The sequence below is a fragment of the Siphateles boraxobius genome, unplaced genomic scaffold (assembly GCF_051911475.1).
Source record: "Siphateles boraxobius isolate OS27281-9 unplaced genomic scaffold, OSU_SipBor_1 55, whole genome shotgun sequence".
Lineage (NCBI taxonomy): Eukaryota > Metazoa > Chordata > Actinopteri > Cypriniformes > Leuciscidae > Siphateles > Siphateles boraxobius.
In genome coordinates this window covers 10,115,328-10,133,778 of record NW_027509181.1, presented here as the reverse complement: position 1 = coordinate 10,133,778, position 18,451 = coordinate 10,115,328, and the positions used below count along the sequence as shown (strand labels likewise).

The following is an 18,451-nucleotide window of genomic DNA, read 5'->3' as shown; positions in this document are numbered from 1 at the left end:
ATGTGCAGTTTAAGTAGTCTAAGTAAAACTGAAATAAATGCATGCAATTACATTGTTAATGGATTAAAAAAGAATGAATTATCTAGAGGCCTATCATAGAGACAATTTTCCATAATTAAAATCATAAAAATATGCCTAGAGATATCCTTGGCTTAGTATTGCATGTAGGTACTTCTAATCTAAATTCAGTATATAACATAATACAATATAAAGGTACTCAATCTAAATGTATCTAATCTAATGTGTAGAATCTGTTCTTTGTTCATATAAAGCCAGGTTTTGGTAGGACGTCAATGTGTAGCTCCAAGTATACAACTAGCTTTAACTAGCTTTGAGAACTAGCTTTGAGATGAATGATCCCTTTAACGGCAGTCATATGAACAATGTACAGAACACAGCCGTACTGTATGTCCAGATCATGACTGAGGGACCTTTGAACAAGATCTGAATGACAGTTACTCAGTGAATGGGGCAGCCTCCTTTAAAACCATTCACAGATAACAAGTTATGCAGAGAGGCTGCATAATATGAAGACAACAATATGCTCAAATAAACTTGGAAAGATCTAAGTGATAATTACAGCCACATAAATTCATCATAATCATGCGAGAGGATTCGAGAGGAGGAACATCTTGAAAAGTTCTGCTCTGACAACAGTTCAATGTCTCATAATGCCGAACAAAACCATTTTTATACAGCAAACTAAAATCACAGGACAGTTCAAAACAGTTTAAATTATATTTTGTATCCACTAGTGCTGTCAAATCGATTAATCGTGATTAATCGCATCTAATATAAAAGTTTGTTTATATAATATCTGTGTATTATATTTATAGATATTATGTGTGTGTGACTGTGTGTGTCTGAGTGTGTGTGTATACTCGCACATTAACATTGACATTAACTTTTTTGCTTATCAGCCACTGTGACTAGTGGTTTTCCAAAGTTACTAGCCACTCAGCATTTTCACTGGACACAATTTTGACATCAACACCATGGTGAAAAACTGCCATATATATGTTTTTTAATTTTATCTCCTAATTTGGTATAGCAGATATATTAGGCTGCCGTTACTTTAAGACCTGACACACAGACCCATTATAATGTTACACATGCGCTTTCTTTCTCAACTGTTTATATTCACTTTATTCACAAAATTACTGACTGTGTTTACGCAAATTATCAGCAAGACTGGCATTTTGTCATTAGCTTGTGTGTATTTGACTGTTTAAGTGCAAAAAACAGCGAAACAGCAAAAAATACAATAGAGATGCACTGATGTATCGGCCAACAATCGGTATCTGCTGATAAAAGCAATTATTTTCACTATCGGCCATCAGCCGATTGTTTAAAAACGGCGGATGATCAGTGCCTATTATATCCTGTCAATCAAAAGGGTGCGGTAAAACATGACCGACTGCACTCACAATGTCTGTGAAGAAAATCTCTCCTGTTGAGTTGGTTAAGGCAAATTAATGCGACAATAATGCATTAAAAGCTAAAAATAGCTACATAAAATCAGCCCATTTGTCTCTGTGCAACACACATAGTTCAAGCCAGGGTTGCCAGATCTGCAGTATTTCCCTATTCTAAACATAATGTGTAACTGAGTTGTATACAAACATTTCAGCTTTTATCTGAGTGTAAATATCATATCTGGAAATAAATAGCAGTTGAATATAATAGCTCTGTTGTTAAAGCTACAATATGTATTTTTTGTTCGCCGCTAGGATTCGCAAACCTCTTACAATAAGAAAGGCGAAGGTTGATGACGCATAAGCGGAATCATGGAACTTGTCGTCATGCTGATGTATCTAATAATGTTTATGGATGAGTGAGTTTTTAATATGACAGTGGTATGAAGCAGGTCGCGATTGCTAATAAAAGACAGATATCAGCGCCACACGCGAGTCCCGCGGATATAAAGGAATTTCATTCTACCGAACTATTCACAAGTGCTGAAGTACTCACACAGGTCAGTTTATTTGACAAATTAAACTTGTGAGGTAACGCAGCACTGTTTTATTTGGTCTAACATTACACTATCATACTAAACAGTATTTGAGTGTGTTGAAAGTTATAATGTTATTTTATGTGTTAGTTTGTTTGCTATATGAGACTAGCAGTAAGCTAGATCAACATTAGAATAACATACTGATCATATTCTAACATTTCATCATGTTGAACTATCTAACGTTGATTAGTTTGATGTACATTTGCTCACCTGTCTAATAAAGTACATGCAAGAGTGGTGTCTCGGTCAAGTCGAAGTTAGTCGCAGACGTGGAGTTCTTGGCATCTCGAAAACGCCACGCTGATATTGATCCTCGATTTAGTTCTCCTTTTGTCCCAAAGTCTGCTTGCCATGGTCCATAATGTTTAAATGAAACAACAACAGCGTGAGCGTGCCGCTAGACGTAACACAGTAGTCCATGTCTGTCGCCATGGTTACTATGGCAGTACGAGTGGAAACCAGGGATGACGCGGACATTACGTCATTGACAGGCGACAAGTGAACATGGACGAGCCATTATTTAAAATTGGAATTCCTCTGAAATTAAAAATCTTTGGGAACTTTTGGGACATTGTGTGTACACAACTGCAGGAAATATATCACACCGTGCAAGAGATTTTTGGATATTTTATTGCAAAAATATTACATATTGTAGCTTTAATTTTAAACTTTAATATTATAGTGTACCAAATGAGAGGGTTCTCTGTATAGTTTGCAGCATTATTTGGGACAGATATTTTATCCATAAGAAAAAACAAACTATCGGTATCAGCATCTGACGATATCATTCTGAATAATCTGCTTGTCGGTATCGGCTGAGAAATTTCATATCGGTGCATCTCTAATATATATATACATATATGTATATGTACACATACATATTATATAAACACAAACTTTTATGTCAGATGCAATTAATTGCTATTAGCATCCACCGATCCTGTAAATTCCATCTGAGGTATTTTTTAAATGGTGCACTGCAAAAACGTTTGCTGAACGATTGCATTTGTCTTGAAAATCGGTTGCAATGCAAAACTGCATCATTCAAACGCTATGGTTTACCATTCAGTTTTGCCTGAATATTGCACTACATGTCCTTTTCATGTGAAATCCAAGATATCGCTCCAGGAACAAGTGCAGTGGGAAGCACCAAAGCAACAGCGCACTTCCCGAATGACAGAAGGTAGAAAAGTATCTGGTTGCCTGAGGAAAATGTCATCTTATCCAGGAGCTGCAGCAACACCAAAGAAACACCAATGCACCCTGTCCTGAAAGAGGCGCTGCTGTGTTTCTTGCTTCTTGTTTCGTTGTAGCGTGACAAGTGAAGACCGAGACCCAGCCCGAACAGGGTGCCCATGTTCCTCAACAGGCTGGCGAAGGGGGAGGAATCTATAAGGACCCAGTCTGGATTCACACACCATTTCTGGGCCTTTGCCAATGTCCAGAGCAGATCCACACCCAGAGCTTTCAAAAGCACATATAAGCCCACAGCAAAGAAGAGCAGGAACAACGTCACATTGAAGTACCTTCTCAGACTCGCATTGTAGATCCACTGCACTCTGGAGAATGTTTCTGCTACAATTATACCTGGAAAAAAAAGACCAACATCTGTCATAGTGTCTGGAAGCAACATAAATGCTGATGCACTGCAAAGTAAACTGTAAAGTAGTTGCACATATATATATACATATAACCAACTGAACCAACATAAATGCAAATAGAACTTAAAGAACTATATTTTTTTTTTTAAATGTTCTTTTTCCATAATGGAAACTTTATGTAATTGACCCACTTATGAAAAAAGAAGACACCTACCTGAAATAACTCCACTGATAACTTGGTGTGGGAAATGTGCTGCCAGATAGACTCTAGACATGCACACCAGTAACTCCACCAAACCCAGAAGCATCCAGAGCATCAACTGCAAAAATCTAAAAGCGGACATTACAGTATATTTAAACATTAAGCCCTTAAAACTGTTATTTTCTTGAGATGATCAGGCACAGACCTACTTTTCATGTCTCAGACTCACCTATAACTTAAAGGAGGCATTTTTCTTTCAGCAACAATGGAAAGAACTGCTGTAACCATTACATACCCAACTCCTGCAGAACCCATGGCATGACCCGACGGGCTCCCTGATAAAGGAGAACCAAACAAGCACAGTGGTGAACACCAGTGTTGTGGAAAAGTAAGGATATTGCGGTACTGCCTTAAGAAAAGTTACTTAGTTACTTTTTATGGAAAGTAATGCATTACGTTACTTTTGTGTTACTTTTCCTCATCTGGGCTGGGCTTGCGTTTTTGTTTTTAAGTTCTATTTTTGACTAATGTAAAGCCCCTTCACACCAAAAGTAAGCAATAAAAACTATACAATGAAACACAAATGTGATGCTTAAGTCATTTTTGCTTATATGTATGGTTGAATGGGATACAATACTACAATATAACCATCATCAGGGCTCAACAATATGGACTGGCCGATGGCCTGGGGCCAGCGTAAACGTCATTCGGGACAGTTGACACAACTATCACTTGCCCGATCAGGCCAGTGCTGCATCACGAAAGTTTATAATTTGTACATGTTTTAAGCCTTGCCAATTTAAATATTGAAGCGCAGGAAGACGCAAAAGAAAACTCAATGCAAAAGTGTGAGAAGTTTGGTGTGCCGCCGATCACTTCACCACCACCGGATGCCATCAAAGTCCCTGCGCCACAACCATCATCTGAGTGTTTGATTTCCCCGATCTGTGTTGTGCGTTTCTGACCACCTTAATAAACGCCATTTAGTTGCAATTGTATCCGTTCTGATTTCCTCACAGAACGATCTGACCAAAAATGGATACAGCAAGCGTGACTCGTCTGAGCGGATTCATTTCCCAGAAGTATCACACGTATGGATCAACAAGAGGAGAGTATATCCAACACAGGTCTCGCGGTTCAAGCACTCGTGGCGCAGGTGTCCGAGCTCACCCAACAGTTACAACTTTTACCAGCTCCCACTGCGCCGCCCACACCGCCCATCCCCCCCCCCCCACCAGCACCAGTACCAGAGAATCAACCTGAGCCTCGTCTACCCACACCAGAGGGATATTCTGGTGAGCCTGATTACTGCAGAACTTTTCTCACAAGATGTTCCATGCACTTTGCATTGCAGCCGTGTACCTTTCATAGTGAACACTCCAAGGTGGCGTTCGTACTGACAATGCTGTCAGGAAAGGCGGCTCTCTGGGGAACGGCGGTGTGGGAGAATAAGGAAGAATGCTGCACCTCGTTCCAGGCACTCTCCGAGGAGATGAGGAGGGTTTTCGATCGCGCAGTGGCGGGTAAGGAGGCGGCCAGATTACACGCCGATCTGTGTCAAGGTGAAGGCTCGGTGTCGGATTATTCGGGCAAGGCCCGATAGTAAGTATGAGGCTACTATCGGGTGGGATCTCCGCCAAGAAGACCTCATCACCATCATCGACCCTCCTCCCGGTAAGACTGAGATGGCCAACGTCCACACACAGCACTTAAGCACTACTGGATTCGGGAGCGGAGGGTAATTTCATGGACTTTAAACTTGCTCTCAAGCTTCAGATGCCCATCACTCCCCTCCCGCACAAGATAATCGTCAACGCACTCAATGGACAGGAACCTCCCCGGATTACTCATTCTACTGAAACCATCACACTCATCACTTCTGGCAATCACACTGAACTCATATCATTTCTCCTCATGGACTCACCACTTGCCCCAGTGGTTCTGGGACACCCGTGGCTCACTCAGCACAATCCTTGGGTTGACTGGTGCACTAACACTATTTCCACATGGAGTAACCACTGTCAGGAGTCCTGTTTGGTGTCTGCTTGTTCTTCTGTGTCTGGTTCTGTGAGGAAACGGATTTGTCTAACGTGCCCGCGGAGTACCTCGACCTGAAGGAGGTGTTCAGTAAGTCTCGTGCTGCTTCTCTTCCTCCACATCGTCCCTATGACTGTGCTATAGATTTACTGCCAGGTAAGTCTCCGCCTAAAGGCAAACTTTACTCACTTTCTGTTCCGGAGAGGGAGGCCATGGAGAAATATATTTCTGATTCTCTAGCCTCTGGGTTCATTCAGCCTTCCTCTTCTCCTGCGGGGGCGGGGTTCTTTTTTGTTGGGAAGAAGGATGGTTCTCTAGGACCTTGTATTGATTACCGAGAGCTGAACAACATCACGGTAAAGAATACTTATCCTTTGCCGTTGATGTCTTCAGCTTTCGAGAGGTTACAGGGAGCATCAATTTTCACAAAATTGGACTTACATAACGCCTATCATTTGGTTCGCATCAGGAAGGGGGATGAATGGAAAACCGCTTTTAATACCCCTAGGGGGCACTTTGAATATTTGGTTATGCTTTTTTGGGCTTTCCAACTCCCCAGCGGGTTTCCAAGCACCCGTTAATGACGTGTTGAGAGACATTGTAGATCAGTTCAAAAGATGTTTACCTGGATGACATATTGATTTTTTCTTCGTCTCTCCAGGAACACGTTCAACACGTCAGATGATTGCTCCAGAGATTGTTAGAGAATGGGCTTTTTGTCAAGGCGGAGAAATGCGCTTTTCACGCACAGTCTGTTCCCTTCCTAGGGAACATCATCTCTTCTGAGGGACTGTGCATGGATCCTGACAAAGTTAAGGCTGTGGTGGATTGGCCAAGCCCAGATTCCCGTAAGGCCCTACAGCGGTTTCTGGGGTTCGCCAATTTCTATCGGCGGTTCATCCGCAACTTCAGCCAACTAGCCGCACCTCTGACTGCCTTGACCTCCCCCCGAACGACGTTCAGGTGGTCGAACACTGCTGAGGCAGTGTTCATCAACCTCAAGAGCCGCTTTGTTTCGGCCCCCATTCTTGTCACCCCTGATCCCACGCGTCAGTTCGTGGTGGAGGTCGACGCGTCAGAGGTGGGGGTAGGAGCAGTTCTTTCACAACGCGCTTCCTCAGACGACAAGATGCATCCCTGCTCGTTTTTTTCTCATCGATTATCGTCTGCCGAACGTAACTATGACATTGGTAACAGAGAGTTGTTGGCGGTCAAGTTAGCGTTGGAGGAGTGGCGTCATTGGTTGGAGGGTTCAAGGGTACCCTTTATCGTTTGGACCGATCACAAGAACCTTGAATATATTAGATCTGCTAAAAGACTCAACTCCAGGCAGGCTCGGTGGGCACTTTCTTTCGGACGTTTTGACTTTGTTCTCTAGTACCGCCCAGGTTCCAAAATCATCAAACCTGACTCTTTATCTCGTATTTTTGATCCATCCGAACGCCCGGTGACTCCCGAGTGTATTTTACCTGAGAAAGTAGTTATCTCCACACTCATATGGGAGGTCGAGTCGAAGGTCAAGATGGCTTTAGAAGGGGTAACGCCTCCGCCCGGTTGCCCACCGAATCGTTTGTTTGTTCCGGAGGGGTTACGGTCCGACGTTATTCGATGGGGTCATTGCTCCAACGTGACTTGTCATCCAGGAGTGACTCGCACCAGTTATTTAGTTAAGCAACGATTCTGGTGGCCGTTAATGGCTTGCGATATTCACGATTTTGTTTTGGCCTGCTCAGTCTGTGCCACTGGTAAGACATCTAACCGACCTCCGGATGGGTTACTTCGACCGTTGTCTGTCCCTTCGAGACCCTGGTCCCACATCACGCTAGATTTTGTCACTGCCCTCCCACCCTCCAATGGCATGATGGTTGTTTTAACCGTAGTGGACCGGTTCTCGAAGGCGGCACATTTCATTCCCTTGCCCAAATTACCTTCCACCAAGGAGACAGCGGTCACGGTCATTGATCACGTCTTTCGGTTACATATATGTGCAGCCTGTGAGACTCTACTCCAAGCTGGGGGGGTTGGGCGCATGAAGGCCAGGGCCGATCGCCCCCGGTCAAGGCCTCCCGTATACGTTGTGGGTCAAAAGGTGTGGCTTTCTACCAGAAATATTCCGCTCCGTTCCGTTTCTAACAAGTTAGCTTCCAAATTTATCAGCCCGTTCCCTGTCACCAAGATTATTAGTCCGGTGACAGTCCGACTCAAACTCCCTCCAGCATACAGGGGAATTCACCCCGCCTTTCCTGATCAAGGATCAAGCCCGTGTTTTATTCTCACATTAATCCCCCCCCCCCCCGACTCGTAGATGGGGAACTTACTTATTCGGTACGTCATATTCTGGACTCGAGACGGAGGGGACGCGGATTTCAGTACTTGGTGGACTGGGAAGGTTATGGTCCGGAGGAGAGAAGTTGGGTACCTGCTAGAGACATTCTGGATCACTCCCTTATCGATGATTACAATCAACAGGTAAGGTTGTCTGGGAACGCCAGGAGGCGTTCCTAGGGGAGGGGGTACTGTCACGGTTCATGAATCGGCTGTCTCATTTCTGATGTGTGTGTATGTGTGTCTGTGTGTGGGTGTGGTTACTCATTGTGTTGATTAGTGTCGCCAGCTGTGATTAATCCCCGTTCCCTTTATATGTGCAGTATTCCCATCTCATGTTGTCAGATCGTTGTGGTTCCCCGGTGTCGTGTCCTGTTCTCATGTGGCTCTCTGTTTTCCTGCTGTGGATTATCGGCGTGTGGATTCGTGGGTTTTCGTCACCTCGTCTGGATGTTCCACTGGTTCCTGGTTTCCCGAGCACGCTGATCACTTCACCACCACCGGATGCCATCCAAGTCCCTGCGCCACAACCATCATCTGAGTGTGATTTCCCCGATCTGTGTTGTGCATTTCTGACCACCTCAATAAACGCCATTTACTTGCAATTGTATCCGTTCTGATTTCCTCACATTATTTTATTTGTATGTTTGTACTATTGTAATTTTTTTTGTTTATTCGTATTTTATTTATTCGACTGTTTATCTTTAAATAATTTGTCTTTAATTTTAAATTTATGAGTTACGCTTGAAGTTCTTTGTGTCACAACCTTATTTATTAAAGTTATGGGTCAAAAACAATGAAGATAATAACTAGAACTGTTTTATTTATTACATTTTTTTAGTGGTGGGGTCAGTGAAAATTTTGTCAAGTAGAAAAATCCTTATCCTTGAGCCCTGCATCATGTAGCCCAAACGCCTCTGAACTTACTCTCGATTTTTCTCAACATGCGGACATACTGTAAAAAACAAAATCGCTGCCATAAATTTTTAAGTACAATCAACTTGGATGTTTAAGTCATTTCAACTTAAATTATATTAAACTGACTTTAAACATTTTTTTGAATCTTGTTTTATCTTATTAAAAAAAGTTGACTTATTTTGGTAAGTTAAAGCAATGTAAAAACATATGTTGTCATAACTTATTGATCATATAATTTGAAAAGACTCCTGCCCTTCCATTCCCTTTCTACTCCATTTTGCTCTTTCAAGGATACTTTTGACACCTGCCACCTGACCATGCCCACCTCACCTGTTGCCTATAAATTGATTGTGAACCCTTTGGCTCATTCTTTGCACTCTCTACTGGCACTGCGATGCATGCTGTGTGCGTCTGTATGAAATAACGTCAGTCCATCCATAAATATCATTGTCTTTTTTTTATGCCTTTTTATGATTTACTGTCACTCTGTTAACATGTCCACTGCTGATTGATTCCTTTGTTTGTCAGACATGTGTCATGAGCCATATGGGAAGATTGTTTGTTTGAATTATGTTTTAAAGCCTGTTAAGTTGTGACTATTAACCTCACGTCTCCTTTGTTCATTTGTATAATTGTTCTATTTGTGTTGATTGATCACTGTCACTAATTGTATTGTTTCTTTGTTATCCCTTAATGCAGCACACAGACAATGCATTGTACCAAAGTTAACCTAAATGATCAAATAAAATACTTCTGGTGTTGAAAAAACCCTTGACTTCTCCTGCTTCATTCATCGCTCCATATCACCTGATGTCTTCTGACTGAGACACCGTTTGCTCACCAAACCCTCACTTTACCTGAACCATTCCCATCACCCTACAGTTCCATCAAATTTGTTTACAGTAGGAGAGCTGTCAGTCATTAAATGGAAAAACTAGCAACTTACGTTACTTATTTGAAAAATGTAACAGATATTTTGTTGCAAATTTAATAGTAATGCGTTACTTAGCTCGTTACTTGAAAAAGTAATTTGATTACACAACTCGCATTACTTATATGCGTTACCCCCAACACTGGTGAACTCAGGGTAATGGTTAAACAGACACGACTCCTTACAGATTACAGAAAACATCAAATCTGATATTGTGTGGAAAAAAATTTTTTTGATCAGAGATGCATCTGTTCAGGAACTTCCCAGCCTAAACTGGTTTGCTGGTCTTGGCTGGTTTATTGGTTGGTTTTTACAGACGTAGGCAAAATGCCAGAAGCCATTTAGATAAAATATCAGGTTATTTATGAGCCATGTTAATTGGTCCAGAGTACTAATACAGGTCAAGAATGAATGGATAGTTGGCAGTAATGTGTAATATTTCAAAGTAATATGTTTGACTTCACTCAAAGACGGCCCTTGAACTGCAACAGGATGATAGCCAGGTGCCAGATCCATTTCCACAAGAGAGATTAGATCAGCAGAATAGATTAGTTAATTGCATAACTACTGGTATACAGAATAGCAGATTTTATTTGGAGCTGTATTTCATTCATAATTATAAAGAAATAAGAAGGGGATATAATGTACAGTCAGACATATTTATTATTGCAAAAACAAACTCCGATTGGGAAGCTTTTATTTAGCAATACTGACTGATTTATTGTATATTATTAAATGACAATTTACCGAAATAAATTAATAAACAGAAATGAAATAATTATTTGAATTCAAATAAATTTTATTTAGTGAGATGAAAGAGACTTGTAGAGAAAAACGAGAGATTATGGTCAAGTCAATATACAAAACTATTTGACCAGAGAAAGGTGTGATTGACCAAACAAAATCAAGTATTTCAGATAGCTGTGCAATAAATATTATAATATACCTGGTCCAGTTTCACAAGTGATGGGGAATTGTTGCAGTTCAGGATGTTTTATAGGGCCATAAAACTTAGTCTCATTCACCCACCAGTACGGCCTCTCACCGAAAAGCACCCTATGAATATATAAAAAATGTATATGTATATAAAAAATCATAGGAGCACAAAGAAAACATTGAACACAATTTAATAATTTAATCTAAATAAAATTTATTCAATACTAATGTTAATTTATTTTATAATAATAACTTCAATAATGCATGTTTGATATTTATAGAAATATTGGAAAAAAGTGGAATATGGGTAAGGTTAGGGAGAGGTTTGGTATTATGGGTAGGTTTAACACTCTAATTACAACTGTAATTACATGCATGTAATTACGATATTTTAAAAAATATATATAACTACAATGTTAAGATGTATGTACACAATAAGTGCATTGTTTCATTAATTTAAATGTCAGAACATAGTAGTTAAAGACATTTTATGTAAAGTGAGTCAATATTTTTGATAATGCACCAATTTATTATGTGCCAGCTTAATCTTGTAACATTATATTTTTTAGTTCAGTGATTTTTTCCCCCTTAATAAGCTTTTTAATTAAGAATACGCAAACCAAAAAGCATCTCACCACTTCAGGACGAGGTTTAGCCAGTCTCCAACCACGGCCACCCAGATGAGTTTAACACCCACGTCTCTGCGCAGATGAAACCAAATGGGGAAAAACACAAAGAATGTGGTGTGGAGATCCGCCACAGAGGAGACCCACTGAAACAGATTCTCATAGTCCCGGTATTCTGTCTGCAAATGGACAGCAAGGTTCACCCCCCAGCTGTGAAGCAGGTCCATCTCTGTAGCCTGAGATCGGGACGGTCACCCTGGACAAATGCACTCGAGAGGGAGGATAGACACAAGGTGCAGGGATGGGGATCAAACTGCAGATATGAAGGCAGCCTGCCAGGTTTCGTTTAAACTCGGACCTCAGTTTTCTGTTCTAGTTGGACTTTATTCAAGGCTTTGGTTTTGTTTGCATGCTGGCTGGAGAACTCAGGGGCCCTCGATTTCATGACCTTTGACCTGTGATGACGCTGATGAGGCAAACACTGATAAAATGAAGAGTGGACACACCGATTAGCTTTGTCTTTGGTGTCATGGAGTGTGATGTCACTATGATGATACTATGCGTCTGGCTTGTTTGACAAATTCATTGATCCATTCATGTTCTGACTTGTGACATTTTGTTTTGTTGTACTTCATGGTGTTGTGTTCTTACAAACAGATGTTTAGGGGCTCTTCTCTTGTGAAAAAGAAGCACACTTTAGCATACTTTTAAGAAAGGGCACTTAATACGTAAATAGTGTACTTTAAAATAATATACTTAGTGTATTTGGAGGCTTAATTGCATGTTAGTTACTATTACATGAAAATGTATAATAGTTTAAATTTATATCAAATACAATTAGTGTTTTTTGACCCACTTAAGTAGGACGTAACATCTTTATATGTAATTCATAATTACTTGTTGTTGAAATAGGGTTAAAGTGTATTGCTGAATGTACTGACAAGCATTTATGGTGGATTCATTTATGCTTTAATGTTCTATTAAAACACGTATGATATGTATTTAAAAATACTTCCCTACTAGTATTTGAAAAACAGTTTGCGAAAAGTGCCACTGGAGATGATTTGTGAATGGTAATGAAGCGACGCAACTGACCCTGGCAGTAACAATGGTGAATGTAGTATGTCCGAATTTCATTCACACAACCCATATTCATACTATATAGAAATGTTTTTTTTAACATTTGCGAAGTAAGTTTAAATTCAAATGTAGTACCTACTCAGTATACGATTTTGGACGCACCCATAGGATACAAAACTCCATTTCAAAGAGTTTTATACCAGCAAACACCACTCGCACTTTCTTGACATTGAACCTATCTATTTTTTCAGATGTAAAGATGGTCTGTAAATATATTTTATCAAGGAAAATATGAACAAACATCTCAAATATCAGCAAGAAAAATTCTCATTTTGTCATTTAAGCATTACAGATCAACTTAATGAATGATTTACTCATGCAACACACATGTAAACAAGCAATTCAATTCAAATCAGAAACTGCTTATGTAAGCAGCCAAATGAATGCCTGTCTTAGTGTGATAGGTTCCCACAGCTCTGAGATTATCTTCTGAACAGGATTCCCCTTCTTGTTTGTGGGAAATTTTGCCCGAGTTTATGAAAAGTCAAAATGACGTAGGTCTATAGATTAATTACAACACATGTTTGTTTTTGGCAAAAAAGAAGTTCAAATGGTCTACTTATATAAATAAAATAAATAAAAAATAATAAAAATAAACAAACAAAAAATACATAACTTGTTTTTAATTAAGGAATTATTTAAATTGTAAAGTATTTTTACTTTAAGGTGGTATTTGCAATGCAGCCTTTAATTTACGTGGATTTAAATAGAAAACTAAATGTAATAATTAAAAGTACATTTTAAATTGAAAATTGAACATTTTGAATTGCATTTAAAAAAATATATGCCTAGGGTAAATAATATTGTAATGCAAATCTTATTGGTGCTAAAATAGTTTTAATTTTCTTAATGTAACACACTCTCCCGCAGCTTTATACACTCATCTCTTTGGGTTCACAGAGAATGGTCCGAAAAAGAAAATATCCAGTGAGCGACAGTTCAGTGGGCGAAAATGTCTCGTTGATGCCAGAGGTCAGAGGAGAATGACCAGACTGGCTCATTACAACCGTGCAGAAGAGCATCTCTGAACGCACAACACGTCAAACCTTAAAGCAGATAGACTAGCAGCGGAATAACACACCGGGTGCAACTGAGGAAACTGAGGCTACAGTTGCCTGGTTTGATGAGTCTGGGTCAGAATTTGCAGTAAACAACATAAAAGCATGTATTCATCATCTCTTGTCAGCGGTTCAGGCTGTTGGTGGTGTAATGGTGTGAGGGATAGCCTATTTTCTTGGAACACTTTGGGCCCTTAGGACCAATTAAGCATTTTTAAATGCTATAGCCTAAGTATAGTTGCTGACCATGTCCATCCCTTTACATCTACAGTGTAATCATCTTCTGATGGCTTCTTCTAGCAGGATAATGTCACAAAGCTCATATCATCTCAAACTGGTTTCTTGATCATGACAGTGAGTTCACTATACTCCAATGTCCTCCACAGTCACCAGATCTCAGTCCACCAGAGCAGTTTTAGGATGTGGTGGAACAGGAGATTCACATCATGGATGAGCAGCCAACAAATCTTCAGCAACTGCGTGATGCTATCATGCCAATCTCAGAGGAATGTTTACGGCACCTTGTTTAATCTATGCCATGAAAAAATAAGGCAATTCTGAAGGCAAAAGGGTATCCAAACTGTTACAACTGTTACTAGGTGTACCTAATAAAGTGGCCAGTGAGGTAAAATGTTATTTTTCTTAATTGTAAGAATGACGCATAACCTATTATTTTATAAATTGTGCAAATAGATGTGGACTTGTAATAATTATAACAGATATATATATATACAAAACAAAATCCAATTACAGATGTTGACTGAGGCTGTATGTGTTTTTGAGGTCTCAGTTGAGTTCAATGATTCACTGCTACGTCTTTTCTATGTCCTTTTTCTCCTGAACTTGTTTGTGCGTTATCTCTTCTGACAGGACAAACATGCTCTTAACTCTAGTGTTTTTTTTTCTGTTTCACTCTGTTTTTTATTACACATGTGCAAGGTTCAAAGATCGGTTTGTCCATGCGTTGTGGTGGTGGGCCTGCTAGTATAAAAACCACAGGCAGGTGGTGGAGGGCTATCACTCTTGACTAGCTCTACAACATGAATGCTGTGATGGATACAGTACACGGGTTCGGGGTGAGTAGCACCCAATACCTGCAGACCCATTACAAAGACGCCCAAGGATGGTTTCTTTTCGTCTCCTTTGCGGCAGATCTGAGGAACACCTTCTTCATCTTCTTTCCCATCTGGTTCCATCTGAAAGAATCAGTCGGCATCAAGCTCATTTGGGTGGCTGTGATTGGAGATTGGCTCAATTTGGTATTCAAATGGTAAGCAAAGCCAAAAATTAGTCAAATTAAATCATTAATTGACAAAAAAATAAAAAAAATGACTGTTGATCCATCTATTCAAGGATCCTGTTTGGAGAACGTCCATACTGGTGGATCCACGAGACTTCCTACTACATCAACAGCTCAGCGCCACATATTGAACAGTATCCCATGACTTGTGAGACTGGCCCAGGTGCGTCTTCCTTTTCTAGAAGTACCACACTTGTCCTCCTTAAACCTGTTTCATCATACATCAAAAGACACTTTGATCACTTCTCTGCTTCTTGATGCAGGCAGTCCATCTGGTCACGCTATGGGCGCTGCTGGTGTTTACTACGCATTGGTCACGTCCATCCTCGCCATAATGCTGAGCAAAGAGAAGAAACCACCGTCCACGAGCCTGTAAGTCAATCTTTAGCATAATTAGCTTACTTTTGCTTCATCAGCAACTTGTTTTAAAACAGATTGTTGCTTCTGCAGTACATTTAAACATAATCTCTTTTTGTTTACATTTTTTTATCAGATACTTGCGTGGTTCACTTTGGACACTCTTCTGGACGGTCCAGGTCTGTGTATGTCTCTCTCGAGTCTTCATCGCAGCTCATTTCCCCCATCAGGTTTTCGCAGGCGTTATTTCAGGTAGGAATCTCACAAAACCATCATCAATAGATGAAACTTAAAATTGTCTATTTCAAAATGCATATGTGTTTTTTTTTTTCGATCTGATTGCTTCAGATTACGCTTTTCCTGTGTATTGAACCCATGACCTTGGCGTTTCTAGTTTGGAATAAAAATGATTAAAATAAGTCTCTTATGCTCATCAAAGCTGCATTTATTTGATACAAAATGCAGTAAAAACAGTAATATTGTGAAATATTATAACAATTTAAAATGACTGTTTTCTATTTGAATATATTTAAAAATGTAATGTATTGCTGTGATGCAAAGCTGAATTTTTAGCATCATTACTCAGTGTCACGGGACCTTTCAGAAATCATTCTGATATGCTGATTTAGTGAAAAATTTCTAATTATTATCTGTTAAAAACAATTTTTGTTGCTTTATATTTTTGTGGAACCTGTGATACACTACCATTCAAAAGTTTTAGATTAGAAAGATTAAAGAAAATAAATTAATACATTTATTCAGCAAGAACACATTAAATAGATGAAAAGTGACAGTAAAGGCATTTATAAGGTTAAAAAAGATTCCTTTTTCAAAATGTAAGCTTTCCATTCTTCAGAGAATCCTGAAAACATGTGTCATGGTTTTCACAAAATAATTAGCAAAAACGTTCTTCAAAAGAACTATTATTAATAATAACTGAGCACCAATACATTTTAATATTAAGCAGCAAATCGGCATATTAGAATGATTTCTGAAGGATCATGTGGCAAAGACTGGAGCAATGATGCTGAAAATTCAGCTTTGATCACATTACACTTTAAAATATATTCAAATAGAACAGAGTTCTTCTAAATTGTAATAATTTTTCACAATATAACTGTTTGTATTTTTAAACAAAAGAATGCAGTATTAGTGAGCCTTCTTTTAACACTAAAACATTGCAATTATTCCAAACGTTTGACAAATTATGTACCCGATGAGCCACTGGAGCACAAAAGAAATGTGTAATAGTCTTAACTTATTTATTTGTGTTCTTTACAGGCATGATTGTTGCGGAGGCTTTCAACAGACAGAAATGGATCTACAGTGCCAGTCTAAAGCATTACTTCAACGTCACGCTGTTCCTGCTCTCGTTTGCGGTGGGCTTGTATGTGCTCCTTAAAGCTCTGGGTGTGGATCTGCTCTGGACCCTTGAGAAAGCCCAAAAGTGGTGCGTCAATCCAGCCTGGGTCCATTTGGACAGCACACCATTCGCCAGCCTGTTGAGGAACATGGGCACCCTGTTCGGGCTGGGACTCGGCCTTCACTCCCCACTGTACACGGAAAGCAAGAAGAGCAGCAGCGCTCGCGTCAGGATCTCCTGTATCGTCTCCTCTCTGTTTCTTCTGCATCTCTTCGATTCCATCAAGCCTCCCACACACACGGCTGCTCTCTTCTACCTGCTGTCTTTCTGCAAAAGTGCCACTGTTCCCCTGGCCACGGTCAGTATCATCCCGTTCTGCGTGTCCGGAGCCCTCGGTTTACAAAGCAAGAAACAGCTTTGAGGTGGGAAAGAACTGTACAAGACTGTAAGCTACTGCACAACTATTTACAGTATTTCAGACATTTTCCAGTTCATCCCATCAGTCGAAGGAAAACTCTCACTGATGAACAACTTGCCTGTTTAAATGTGTTTTCTAACTAAGGGATGCAGATAACTAGTTTAAGTTAAACACTGCTGTTTTGTATGTACTGTTTATGATAATGTGTTGTGTAGGAATTGTGAATTTTAGAATTTCTAATTTTATATCTTAGGGGCCGTTTACACGACACCATTTTCAACTAAAAATGGAAACCTTTGTATGCGCTTTGGCCGTTCATTTGCACGACAACGCATTTTGGGGTCTGAAAACGATACCGTTATCGACTCCAAGTAAACTACAAAAACACAAATGTGTGAAAACGGTGATGTCATTCGCATGCGTATTACGTGTTCAGTCTATAGACGTGTAGTGTTTCTTTAAAAAAGTGGCATCGCCAACTACTGGCCTGCCAGCAGAATGCAGCTATTTTAATCATTTTCGCGGATCCATGTGAACGGGATCATTTTGACAATGTTGTCGTCTGTACGTGAAAAAACACAAAGGAAAAACGCTTCAGCTTTTAGTACATCGTTGTTGTGTAAACGTCCCCTTAGTGCTTTTGGATCTAGATGAAAAGGTCTGTTATTTGACAAATAGGTATAAGTTCTTTTTTGAGAACTGAAATAATAAAATATACATAGGATGACAAATTTTGTCCTATCTAAGATGTGTACTTTTTTGGATGTATTTTCTGTAATATTCTATTTTTTTGGAAATTCTTTAGGTCTTTTTTTAAATAAAACTCTGAACAACATTTTCTTTTCACTTGCATTTTTTAGTTTTTATAAAGAAATCTATGTGTACGGCAAAATGTGCAATTCAGTAAGCCAAATTCATGTAGTCATTAATATGAGGTCATTAAAATGGCATGCTGAATAATACTAAGTTTAAAATACAGGTTAAAAGAGTTTTAGATGCAATATTAAGAAGACAAAAGCATTTAACATCATCTACCGATCCGACGAACCAAATCATCTTCAGGAAAACAAGGTGTGAGTCAAACATAGGCCTACTCCTCATTTGAGATTCACTGTACAGCCATTACAAAAACTATATGCATTTGAGGATTATTACAAGTTTTGTGGTACAGTAGGATATGAGTGAATCATGTGTTTAGTATTGAACATTTTTAGTCTTCAATCAG

At 39.5% G+C, this 18,451-nt stretch overlaps 2 protein-coding genes across 2 annotated transcripts; one reads left to right on the top strand and one right to left on the bottom strand.

Annotated features, from left to right (window-relative positions):
* Positions 1 to 342: 342 nt before the first annotated feature.
* g6pc1a.1 (glucose-6-phosphatase catalytic subunit 1a, tandem duplicate 1) lies at positions 343 to 11,909 on the bottom strand. Its single transcript, XM_077206030.1, has 5 exons — positions 11,600 to 11,909; positions 10,975 to 11,084; positions 4,047 to 4,152; positions 3,830 to 3,945; positions 343 to 3,601 (listed from the first exon to the last, which is right to left on the bottom strand). Exons 1-5 carry the CDS (start codon positions 11,815 to 11,817, stop codon positions 3,102 to 3,104), a joined length of 1,050 nt encoding a protein of 349 aa, XP_077062145.1. The 5' UTR covers positions 11,818 to 11,909; the 3' UTR covers positions 343 to 3,101.
* A 2,912-nt stretch (positions 11,910 to 14,821) lies between these two features.
* g6pc1a.2 (glucose-6-phosphatase catalytic subunit 1a, tandem duplicate 2) lies at positions 14,822 to 18,054 on the top strand. Its single transcript, XM_077206029.1, has 5 exons — positions 14,822 to 15,058; positions 15,142 to 15,251; positions 15,352 to 15,460; positions 15,582 to 15,697; positions 16,727 to 18,054. The coding sequence occupies exons 1-5, from the start codon at positions 14,829 to 14,831 to the stop codon at positions 17,227 to 17,229; spliced, it is 1,068 nt and encodes a 355-aa protein (XP_077062144.1). The 5' UTR covers positions 14,822 to 14,828; the 3' UTR covers positions 17,230 to 18,054.
* Positions 18,055 to 18,451: the final 397 nt, after the last annotated feature.